This window comes from Hyperolius riggenbachi, chromosome 1 (assembly GCF_040937935.1).
Source record: "Hyperolius riggenbachi isolate aHypRig1 chromosome 1, aHypRig1.pri, whole genome shotgun sequence".
Taxonomy (NCBI): Eukaryota; Metazoa; Chordata; class Amphibia; order Anura; family Hyperoliidae; genus Hyperolius; species Hyperolius riggenbachi.
In genome coordinates, this window is record NC_090646.1 from 180712214 (window position 1) to 180725115 (window position 12902).

General features: G+C 40.8%; 1 protein-coding gene across 1 annotated transcript in view; it reads left to right on the top strand.

Moving 5' to 3' along the window:
- Positions 1 to 12902, top strand: part of DCHS2 (dachsous cadherin-related 2) — a 343764-nt gene that overhangs the window by 248807 nt on the left and 82055 nt on the right. Inside the window, exon 3 of the mRNA XM_068277038.1 lies at positions 4598 to 4829. Coding sequence (XP_068133139.1) covers positions 4598 to 4829 — 232 coding nt within the window. The remainder of the gene's footprint in view (positions 1 to 4597; positions 4830 to 12902) is intronic.

Sequence of the window (12902 nt, forward strand, 5' to 3'; positions counted from 1 at the left end):
TGAGTGACAGGGAGCCCCTTTAGGGAGTGAGTGAGTGACAGGGAGCCCCTTTAGGGAGTGAGTGAGTGACAGGGAGCCCCTTTAGGGAGTGAGTGAGTGACAGGGAGCCCCTTTAGGGAGTGAGTGCGTGCCAGGGAGCCCCTTTAGGGAGTGGGTGCGTGCCAGGGAGCCCCTTTAGGGAGTGGGTGCGTGCCAGGGAGCCCCTTTAGGGAGTGAGTGAGTGACAGGGAGCCCCTTTAGGGAGTGAGTGAGTGACAGGGAGCCCCTTTAGGGAGTGAGTGAGTGACAGGGAGCCCCTTTAGGGAGTGAGTGCGTGCCAGGGAGCCCCTTTAGGGAGTGAGTGCGTGCCAGGGAGCCCCTTTAGGGAGTGAGTGAGTGACAGGGAGCCCCTTTAGGGAGTGAGTGAGTGACAGGGAGCCCCTTTAGGGAGTGAGTGAGTGACAGGGAGCCCCTTTAGGGAGTGAGTGAGTGACAGGGAGCCCCTTTAGGGAGTGAGTGAGTGACAGGGAGCCCCTTTAGGGAGTGGGTGAGTGACAGGGAGCCCCTTTAGGGAGTGAGTGCGTGCCAGGGAGCCCCTTTAGGGAGTGGGTGCGTGCCAGGGAGCCCCTTTAGGGAGTGGGTGCGTGCCAGGGAGCCCCTTTAGGGAGTGAGTGAGTGACAGGGAGCCCCTTTAGGGAGTGAGTGAGTGACAGGGAGCCCCTTTAGGGAGTGAGTGAGTGACAGGGAGCCCCTTTAGGGAGTGAGTGCGTGCCAGGGAGCCCCTTTAGGGAGTGAGTGCGTGCCAGGGAGCCCCTTTAGGGAGTGAATGAGTGACAGGGAGCCCCTTTAGGGAGTGAGTGAGTGACAGGGAGCCCCTTTAGGGAGTAAGTGCGTGCCAGGGAGCCCCTTTAGTGAGTGAGTGAGTGACAGGGAGGCCCCCCCTCTAGCCGCCGCTGCTCCCCCCTACCTCTCAGCAGACCTCAGGATCAGCAGCGACCCGACCAGATGTACGAGCGGGCGCTGGACGCACCCGCTCGATATGCGGAGGTGATGTCACTTCCGCATATCAGTGCGGGCGCTGGGTCCTAGCGCCCGCACGATTGGTCGCCGGCTCGCCGCCTGATCCTGAGGTCTGAGACGAGTGTCAGTGACGCGGCGGCTGGAGGAAGCCGCTGTCTTGACAGAGGGGGCAGCCGGGCGGAGATCCGTGGCACCCCAGGAAAGATTGGGGGCACGTGCCCCCCTAAAACAGGGCTAGCGACGCCCCTGGCTGGTAGAAGCCCCAGGTAAGTAAATCTTTTTTTCCCCTTTCGGTTCATGTAGGAACTCTTGTCCAAATGTTGCCTCATGTCAGATTATTGTGGATGCAGGCATCTATCCCATCTTCTTCCACATAGTGCTCCTACTTGGCTTTTAAAATACTATTCCTACTTTCAGTGTTAGGTAAAGAGAAACCGTAATGATATATAGTAGAATGTAATGTTATTCAGGATACTTTATTTTTCGTTAAGTATTGTGGTTTTAGCATCAGAAACAAATACTATATAAATTGTTGTATATTGGTATGTAACGCCTAAGCCTAAGCTATGATGTCACTCAGCCTTTGCTCCAGAGCACTATGGGAAACCAGGTGTTGTCTTTGTTTATTCTACTTTAAAAAAATACACAACGATGCACCTCCTTATCAGCAACAAAAATGCCACCATCTGTAATACATTTAAGAATCTAAATAAGGTTGAGGAAAGATTTTACAGTGGGCAAACAATGGCTAAATGATTAATAAAATAATACTGTAAAAAATAAGCTATTTATCAAGTTAAATTCAGTAAAGTCTCTCCTTCAACAACTTTTTGGAATGTTTATCAGTTTACAAACTGAATTATTTGTATACTTATTTCATTATTTGTGTTGGATTTGTTATACAAATACATTTTAATGCAGGGCACAGCCATGTTTCTGCGCCTATAAAGCCTAATGGGTCTTGGATAACAAAGCACGGCAACATTCATCAATGGCTACAATAAACAAGTTTCAATGAATTGAAACTAATTTTATTTTCATAACAAAGGATTTGGATGTTTTCTTAAAAAATGAAAAATACATTTCAAATTCAAAAATACATTTCAAATATTAAACAGTTTTATATTTATGCAGGAATTTTATCTGACTGCCAATACCATGTGGAAGAAGGATTTTTTTTGCCCTTTGAACTAAATAGGCCATGCTTTTGAAGGATTTTTTGCCTTCCTCTGGATCAGCTGTGGTATCCAAAGGGGTTAGGATTGTGGTTTTCTTTTGTCTTTTTTTCTTTTATAATTAAATTGTTTGAATGCATCATGGTTGAACTGTAGTTTTAAACCAAATTATGTAAAAAGTACATTGACTGCCTGCACTTTTGTAAAATGACAGATTAAACTTGAGAGCCAGCAGAAATAAACTGCTACCCCACATCTCATGTGTCAGTGGGCACCATGGTAATCTTATTTTTATCATCGCCATTTCTTTGTTGCATGCAAAACAGTATTCTGCCACGCCCCTATATTGTGATGCCTGGTACCTGATCATCCTATCAGCAGGGGGCTATGCAGACTCCTACTTTGAGAGCTCTAGCCATCCAAATATGTTAAAGGTATAATGTAGCAATGTATGACTATACCTAACATGGCAACTATTGTGCAGGAGTATTAAAGTGGACCCAAACTTTTGTACAGGACAGAAGGAAAACAGAGAGAAATGCACCCTGTGTGTTTTTAGAGAGTTTAGCCTGTCTAATTCCCCCTCATCTGTGTTTAATCACAAGTTGTAACTTGAATACTTAGCTGTGTCTGCCTCCATGAAAGCAGGAAGTAGATACAATGCAGAATTATTGCAGGATTTGTATGAGCTGTAACAAAGAAATGTTTTTCTTTAAATGTTATTATGCTGTTTCTTATCTTTTAGAGTGGAGAGGAAATTCTGAGTTTAAGTCTGCTTTAACTTTGATTTTCTTTAGAGCAGGTATACTTTAATGAAATTATGTAGACACCCTTGGCTTGCATCCCTTTAACATACTTATTTCTTGGCTACTATCCTGAACTTCTTCCCTAAAAGACCTTAAACTAGTGTCCAGAGTAGTTCTTAGTTAATTTCACTTTGGTTGCTGGCTTTGTCTTGCTATGAGATTAGAAGGTTAGTATAACAGCCAGGGAATTCACACATTCAGAAGGAGATCGTCAATAACAGCCTCTGTATTTAGTAAAGCAACTTTAAACTCCTGTTGGGGCTACGAATTGGTTTATTTTTTGAGGCTTCCTGTAAAGCAGAGTTCCCCAACCCTGTCCTCTAGGTCCACCAAAAGTACATGTTTTGCAGGAAACCACAAACATTCACAGGTGAGGTAATTAGTGTTTCAGCAAAGCCGATTAGCTACCTCTGTGGATTTCCACAAAACATGCACTGTTGGTGGGCCTTGAGGACAGGGTTGGGGAACACTGCTAGAGGATTGCCATGGGTCAGATCAAAGAACCGATGGTAAACCCTGATAGCAGATTCAAAGATGCTTTATGCCAAGGCTTCCTATTCTGCCTGCTATAGCCACCATATGTCCAGGTAACATCGACAAATGCAGCCACGGTTTCCTGCTGAGGTAGGTATGTACTTTTTTGTCCCTTTTCTGCCTCCCTTTTGCACAGTCCCTTTGCCCCCCCCCCCTTTCTATGGACCACGTAGGTTGCTGTTGCTCAGCTGTTCTGGTACATGTAGTCATCCTGCATGGTAAGCAAAGGAATAACAGGGACTTAGGGAGGAGACCATGTTAACCACTTCTGAATGCAGATAGTTGAAATCTATGCCCTGTTTATAGCCTGTTATAGCAGGAGACATTGGCAGCACTTCCAGACAGAGGCTGCACCTGAATTAACTACCTGCATAGATCTGCAGAGCTCGGAAAACTGGCAAATTACACAACTTGCATTCAAAACAGGTACAGCAAAGGAGGGCGTTAGTTTCAGCAAAAATATTATGGGCACAAATTATTCCCTACTAGACTCTTCCAAGGCGTTGACGTGCCCCCACGGAAGAGCCTGTTATACCTCCTTGAGTGTAGCTTTCAATTTGCCGTGCCATCCCATCACTCTCACCGTTTCATTGGCTCCTGACCCTGTGATCACTGTGAGCCAATCACAGCGATCATAGCTCAATTTTTTTTATAAAAAGGGACAAAAGATGTTAAAATAAAAATAAACAATATTGAAAAAAAGTGTTAAGTGGTTCATGCAATTTGCTATTCAAGAGTTCAAGTATAACCTGCCCTTAATGTTAGAACAATGACAGTGATTGTTTTATTTGAATCAACCCGATCCATATCTCTCTACTGATAAACATATCTTGGTATAGACACATAAATCCAGTATGTATTTTGTCCAAAAGCAATCAAGTTAAGGTAATTCTTTTTTGAGCTCTTTTCATATCTACAGGTTATCCATTTGCAGAATGTTGTTGTTTTTTTTTTGTCGAATGTAAAGCATTCAGTGCATCTTGTAATTGCCGCACTTGCTGACCTTTCTGTATGATTCACATATAATTAGCTTGCCTAGAGTTTTCTAACCTTAGACTTCCTTTTTTCATTTCCATCTAACAGGGAGGATTAAGCACTCAGGCTTTTGTCCATGTGGAAATAGAAGATATAAATGACAATGTCCCTGTATTCGAGACTACAAATTATGTGGCAAGCATCAGCAGCCATACACAAGCTGGCACAGAGATTCTTAATGTCTTAGCTGTGGACCAAGATGCAGGGACATTTGGAGAAGTGCTTTATGAGATCATACCAGGAGAGAAAACATCCCTCTTTACTATGGACTCAGCTGCAGGTAACTGTGTCTGGATATAACTTACCATCTTCACATCTTGTTCCTGCATAAAAAACAATGTAAAGAACAGTAATGAGCAAAAGTGACATGTGACATGATGAGATAGACATGTGTATGTACAGTGCATAGTACACAAAAAATATGTGTTGATTTTCTTATTTCTCTGCTGGAAAGGGTTAATATTCAGTTTTGCAACTGACAGTTTTTCTTCAGTGGGACCCAGTCAGGCTGCTGATTCGGAATGAGCCATAAAATACTTTGCTGTAGGAAGCTCAGTTCTCTGCCGGGAGTGGATAGATGATTTAAAAAAAATGAATTATGAAAGTTACACTATGATTAAGACCATGGACCTGATTTTCAATACGTTGTAATCAATGGTGACCCTCAATTAAAGAACAATAGTTTCAATTACATAAGAGAAAGGCAACACGTTTGCACCCTGCCAGCCATGTCTGCAATTCATAATATCAGTTTGGGAATGTATTAACTGGTACCCTGCTCATCACTATGTGATCGTATGTGCTAAAAATAGCTGGAGTCACCAACAGGAAATAGCACAGTGCCCCCTCCCTTCCTTACCACTTATCCAGCAATGCATGATGGATACTCAGGATGGAAAAGCCTCTGTGCATGTGGCCACTACATCTAAGCCATAGCCAAGTTCTCAACACAGGGCAGAATTGGGATATACCTTATGAGAAGGGGGTGGAACCCCCCCCCTCCCCTGTTGTTAGTAGTGGACAACTGGAATTTCCCCACCTCTTTACCAGCCACAAAACGGAGGTGGGAGGAGGGCTTATGGTACTATCATGTTCTCCCTCCTAATAAAGGTGTCATTAAACCCCCACCAGGTGAATAAGTGAAAGTAAGGATTTTTAATTTTAACCTGTTATTTACACTTAATTTAAGGGTTGAAAATAAAATAAAAAACAAAAACAAACTGACATCATGAAAAAACTTGTGATGAAATAAAATAACAGAGGTAAACGCTGCACCATTGCAGATGACTTGATTTCCTGTGTATTCCCATACAGCCATCACCACCATGCACCGTGTATGCATGCAGCCTGCTTTTGCTTAGTAAATGTGCATACACCAGTTTTTGGCATATGCACTATCTTGGAGTTCTTGTCAAAGGCACTCCCTCAATTTTACAATCCAAAACGGGATTCCCCCAACCTTATGTTTTCAGCACCAAAAAATAAAAATAGCCTTTTCATTGAACTTTCTGATTACAAACACTAAGCAGTGCTTGCAAAAACAGAGCACATAAATGGCTGATGTGGTTAATACCACACACATAGATATTTATGTATTTATTCTTTTTCTTAAGTACTGAACTCATGTGTAGAGTTGAGTTGGTTGCTGTAGTCAAGAACTCAGTATGATTTTTTCCTGCACATTTACATTAGAAAAATATGACTGGTCTTCATCTTAAATAAGTTGTTTTGTTTTCCCAGCTTCAATCCGTTCTCTGCTTTCATGTATTCATACTATTTAGACAGTCTTGTTTATTTTAAATGCACTATCATATAACACAAAGCTGCACTATGGAAACAACTGTATGCAAAAAAAGGCAACACCGAAAAGAGGTTGATACAAATAAACAGATCTATCCGATTAAATAAATACACGGAAGAAAAGTACATGGAAAAAAAATACTAAAAGGAAAAACAGCAATGTATTTAGTAAATATTTCCGGACGGCATGTGTGTGCCAATAAATTAAAGTAATCTCAAGATACAGCACCCCTTCAGAGGTATAATGAACCAATCACAGGCTTTCGTACAATGCCCAAGACAAGTCATTCCACATGGAGAGGTGATTTCTAACATTTAAATGTCTAATTATATGACTGAGCAGATGAGAAAACAAATGGATCGATGCCCAGGAGCTCAGCCAAATCATTATTTTATTTTCATCATTTAAGCCTCATTTCCCTGTCTCACTCTGCATCTTTATGTTTCAGAGATACTTGATAAGTTGTGGATATAACGCAGATCCAGTGATGATGTCATTGCGGTCCATATCGTAAACACATAATGTAATCTTAGACTGTAACTGTATAGCTACTTCTTCAACACCAAGAGATGTTCCTCTAGTTGATGTCTGAAGCTATATTAAAGGCATCTCATTGCTACATATTGGTTATAGTAATGGGAGATAGACAGACAGTAGCTCAACTGATCTCATGGGATTATCCAATTTATTTCAGGAAAATGCAAATGATATCACAATTCACAACAAAGAAGAGCAGTGTGCAATAGCTCTATAATATGATGTGACCTGAAATAAATGATATAATCCCATAAGTAGAGTTGAGCCATTGTGTAAGTTTTTAGTGTTACTGCTGTTCAAGCTCCTGGTTTGCATTTGTTTGTGTGGTGGTTCTCATACAGTGTAATCAGCATGGCATGAGATGAGTGTAGCCATCTTGCCAGCATGGCTAGTCAGTACTTGTGCAAACTGTATTCTGTGTAATAATATTGCTGGGATTTGTAGTTCTATGAAATTCAGCTCTGAAATAGTTGATAGTTTGCTCTGCTTGCACTTTCCCTCCTACATCTAGGTGGAGAATGCCTGTGACCAATAGGAGAACAGTTTTTATACTGTGGAGATTTGTAGCCAATGAGTGAAAGTCTTAGCTCAAAGAACAGGGAATGTGCTAGAAACTGCAGTGAGCCTGTTGCAGAGGGAACTAGAACTAGAGGAGTCTGCAGAGAGATCTGAGGGATTACAAAGTGTTCCATACACAGAACTGAGCTGTCTGTGAGATGAAAGTCTTCCTCCACAGTGTCCTGTGACTTCATCCTGTCTGAAGAAGAGTGTTTACAGACCACTGACTGTTTCCTCCTGCCTCATCTGAAGGAACTATTTACAAGGCCAGCTTTCAGTGAGTGACTTTCTGTGGATTGGAACTTTCACATAATACGTCCTCCCAGGGTCTTATGCAACACAGTCCGTAGTTAGGACTACAGAATAAACCTGTCATATTGGCCTAACAATCTGCTCTGGGTTGTCTAGACCTATCAGAACAGGATCATTCATATATATCTAATAATCCAGCTTGTGTCATCTTCCTGCTGCTGCTCTCCTGAGTGAAGCTCCTTGTGGGTTACAAATACTGTTTTATATATGAGCTTCAACTGTCGGCCTGCTGATTAGACTAACATTGGCCAGTGTTTAGGGAAATTAGCTTAAATGTTCATCAGAGTTTGATCATAGCAGACTGTTTATAAATGTGTCATTTAAAGTGCACTTAATGATTTACTGTGATTTTTTGGGGGAATTTAACATCTCTGGATTTTCTGGTGCTTCTTTGGGCCAAACCGTTTCCAGAGACTTTGGAGTTGCCATTCTCTATTGCATTCCTTTGCAAGAAACTGTTGGTATTCCATTATTCCCATAACTGTGAGTTCAGATGCTATGACCTATCTGTTAGAACATATTGCTAGAAGGTAAATTGTTAATGTTATCTTTATTACTGGTTCTCTGGATCCAATACAATTGCTTAGCATTATACTGCTGGCTTATGTGTATCACTGGAGGTTGTGGGTGTCACCAGAGTTGGAAAAGAGCAGGACACATTTAACACAGCTACACCTATGGGTGAGCTACACATTACATTGGCGAAACACTACAAAAGAGAATTAATCTACACAGACATGCTATAGTCGGACATAACAGCAGATCAGCATCAACACTGTAAATAAAGTGCTACATGGCCAGAATTGTTTTATTTTTGCCCCGAGAAGCCCCACAAACAGCAATGTTATATAATATTACCATTGTGACTTCTGGGCTCAGTTATTATTATTTCGTTTTTCTATGGTGCTTACATCTTCCACAGTGCTTTACAGAGTATAGCTGTCCCTCGGAGGAGTTAACAGTCTAATCTCATAGTCCATTATAATTAGAGGTGAAGCCAATTAGCTTATCTGTATATTTTTGGGAATGTGGGAGGAAACAAGATTGTCCATCAGAACCCCAAGCAGACGCGGGGAGAACATCTGAACTTGATACAGATAGTGGCTTGGCTAGGATTCAAACCAGGGGTCCAATGCTGCAAGGCGAGAGTGCTGTCCATTATGCCACCAAGCTGGTTAATATTGTATATTTGTTATAAGTAAGCTACCACTTTAAATTTATTTCCACTTTGCTAAAAGAAAAGAATTTTATTGCCATTTACTTCACAATAGGGAAGCTTACCCATTAGTTCTTGTCCTTCCCTGTCACTAGAGAACTAACTCCTATCAATTGTGGTACAGACATGAATAAAGTCCATCAGAGGATCTATTCTTATTCAAAACAATCTGTAAAGAATTATGGATTCAATTCAAAACACATGTGTACCCCCTTATTTATCCATCTACTAATGCCATGCATTTACGTCACTGCATATCATTTTATATTGTAGGAATCCTCCCAGTTATTGGTTTGTTTTCCAGACAATATACAAAGCATAGCTATTTTAAAGTCATGATTGTTTTATGCAACATGTTGCTTTCATTATTGTTTCTGTCCACCATGGTAATAGCAAAACACTGTATGAATTAACCATAACAGTCTACTAGTGTGCGCAGATTGACCCAAATTAAAGTCTGCAGCAGACTGGGCGACTTCAATGATGGCAATCCTCCATGGCTCTTAGGCGGTCAACCTAAAAATAATCTGCGCCATCTTCTAACAATATGTTCATGTGTTTTATAACACTGCAGTGATATAACTTACATCTGCCAATTAGGAGGGCTTTGCGGCCATTCATCCCTGTATATAATGGCACTGCACATATTGCTGTCTGGAAGTTACGCGCAAAGAGATAACAATATCAAAGCACACTTTTGGCTACGCACTTTGAAACAGACTGCAGTTATCATTCTTTTATGGCCGACTGTTTGATTCTACTGCTAATAATGACAGAACAGTAAAACAGAATCATTTTTTGTGCAGATACGGGAGTGTTTCAAAACCCAAAAGTTTGGCAACTTTGGGATCTGGCTGGCTGGATGAAGTGGCCGGCTGATGCGACTAGTACACCATAAATACAAATTGGTTGTCTGTTTTATGGACTTTAGTCGGGCAGACAGGTCCCGACTCCCGGCCGGCCAAGTCCCAAAGATGATGGTGAAAGCCTGAAGTGACACGCTGAACATGTATATACAGTGGGTTGCAAAAGTATTCGGCCCCTTGAAGTTTTCCACATTTTGTCATATTACTGCCACAAACATGGATCAATTTTATTGGAATTCCACATGAAAGACCAACACAAAGTGGTGTACACATGAGAAGTGGAATGAAAATCATACATGATTCCAAACATTTTTTACAAATAAATAACTGCAAAGTGGTGTGTGCATAATTATTCGGCCCCCTTTGATCTGAGTGCAGTCAGTTGCCTGTAGACATTGCCTGATGAGTGCTAATGACTAAATAGAGTGCACCTGTGTGTAATCTAATGTCAGTACAAATACAGCTGCTCTGTGATGGCCTCAGAGGTTGTCTAAGAGAATATTGGGAGCAACAACACCGTGAAGTCCAAAGAACACACCAGACAGGTCAGGGATCAAGTTATTGAGAAATTTAAAGCAGGCTTAGGCTACAAAATGATTTCCAAAGCCTTGAACATCCCACAGAGCACTGTTCAAGCGATCATTCAGAAATGGATGGAGTATGGCACAACTGTAAACCTACCAAGACAAGGCCATCCACCTAAACTCACAGGCCGAACAAGGAGAGCGCTGATCAGAAATGCAGTCAAGAGGCCCATGGTGACTCTGGACGAGCTGCAGCGATCTACAGCTCAGGTGGGAGACTCTGTCCATAGGACAACTATTAGTCATGCACTGTACAAAGTTGGCCTTTATGGAAGAGTGGCAAGAAGAAAGGCATTGTTAACAGAAAGTATAAGAAGTCCCATTTGCAGTTTGCCACAAGCCATGTGGGGGACACAGCAACCATGTGGAAGAAGGTGCTCTGGTCAGGTGAGACTACAATGGAACTTTTTGGCCAAAATGCAAAACGCTATGTGTGGCAGAAAACGAACACTGCACATCACTCTCAACACACCATCCCCACTGTCAAATATGGTGGTGGCAGCATCATGCTCGGGGGGTGCATCTCTTCAGCAGGGACAGGGAAGCTGGTCAGAGTTAATGGGAAGATGGATAGAGCCAAATACAGGGCAAACTTGAAAGAAAACCTCTTGGAGACTGCAAAAGACTTGAGACTGGGGCGGAGGTTAACCTTCCAGCAGGACAATGACCCTAAACATAAAGCCAGGGCAACAATGGAATGGTTTAAAACAAAACATATCTATGTGTTAGAATGGCCCAGTCAAAGTCCAGATCTAACTCCAATCGAGAATCTGTGGCAAGATCTGAAACCTGCTGTTCACAAACGCTGTCCATCTAATCTGACTGAGCTGGAGCTGTTTTGCAAAGAAGAATGGGCAAGGATTTCAGTCTCTAGATGTGCAAAGCTGGTAGGGACATACCCTAAAAGACTGGCAGCTGTAATTGCAGCAAAAGGTGGTTCTACAAAGTATTGACTCAGGGGGCCGAATAATTACGCACACACCACTTTGCAGTTATTTATTTGTAAAAAATGTTTGGAAGGATGTATGATTTTCGATCCACTTCTCACATGTACACCACTTTGTATTGGTCTGTCACGTGGAATTCCAATAAAATTGATGCATGTTTGTGGCAGTAATGTGACAAAATGTGGAAAACTTCAAGGGGGCTGAATACTTTTGCAACCCACTGTGTGTATGTATATATATATATATATATATATATATATATATATATATATATATATATATATATATATGTATATATACACATTTATATACATGTTAATACATTATCTATCATTTTACCACAGTAACTTTGCTACGATTTTCTCAAAAACGAAAAGGTCTTTTTGAAATTTGTTTTTCCTCTTGTTTCCACTGCCCTACTTAAAAGCAGATCCAAACCAAACATTTGTTTTTAATTAAACATATTTAGTTGCACCACTCTGACACATACAAGGATAAATAAACACTCCTTCAAACCTATGAGCATTTCAGTGCATGCTTTTCACCCTTCTCTTTTCATAACTAGGGTTATACTGGGGGCAGCCATTAGCAATTCCTCCATTGCCAGACACTACCTACTCCACCAGTTTGCCGGATTCTGTCCCGGCAATTTGAAAGGAAGGGAGGGTTTACTCCAATAAATGTAAAATATTTTATATTTGTCATCATGCAGCTGAAAAAAGGCTGCTATTTATTATTATAATTTAGAAAATATATTTTATTTCTGAAATCTTGTATTTTTAATTTGGGTCCACTTTAACATACCCTGCAAATTTTTTGTTTCTAACACTTACGGGGGCTTTGCTATTAAACGCTAAAGTAGGTAGCAGCTGAAACATTTCCCACACTCCTAATAATGAATAATAATTTTAAAATCGATTTTTTTAAAAAAAACTATAATGTCTTTTTGAAAAAATGTCTTCTTGTATCCACTGTCCTCCTCCAAGTACCCTGCAAATATGGTGTTTCTAGCATGTAAGGGGGCTTTGCTGTTAACCGCTAAAATTCGTCAACCATTCAACTACCATTATAGTCTATGGAGTCCGCTGCGAACAACTGCTTCACAAAAATTTGCGGTAAATTTGTTTTGGAAAATTTGATGCTTGCTACATCACTATTCCTGTGCACTGTTCACAGTACATAGGAATAAAGTGGGGGTCAAAAAAATTAAAATACTTCCTACATACATTAAATTAAATAAAAATAAATAAATCCCCAATTAAGCCCTTTCCCCCCGACCCCCCACACATTACCAAAATAAAACATTGTAAAAAAAAAAACATAAAAAAATAGCAATAATAGTTACCTTAGGGACTCAAATTTTTCATATGTATTTCACGAGGCTATTATACTGTTAAATTTGCAAATAAGGTCTTGTAATTAGTGGTATAGTTTAAAACGCAAAACTGAAAAAAATTACATCTTTATTTCCAAATAAAATATTGTCACCATACATTGTACTAGGGACATAATTTAAATATTGTAATAACTGT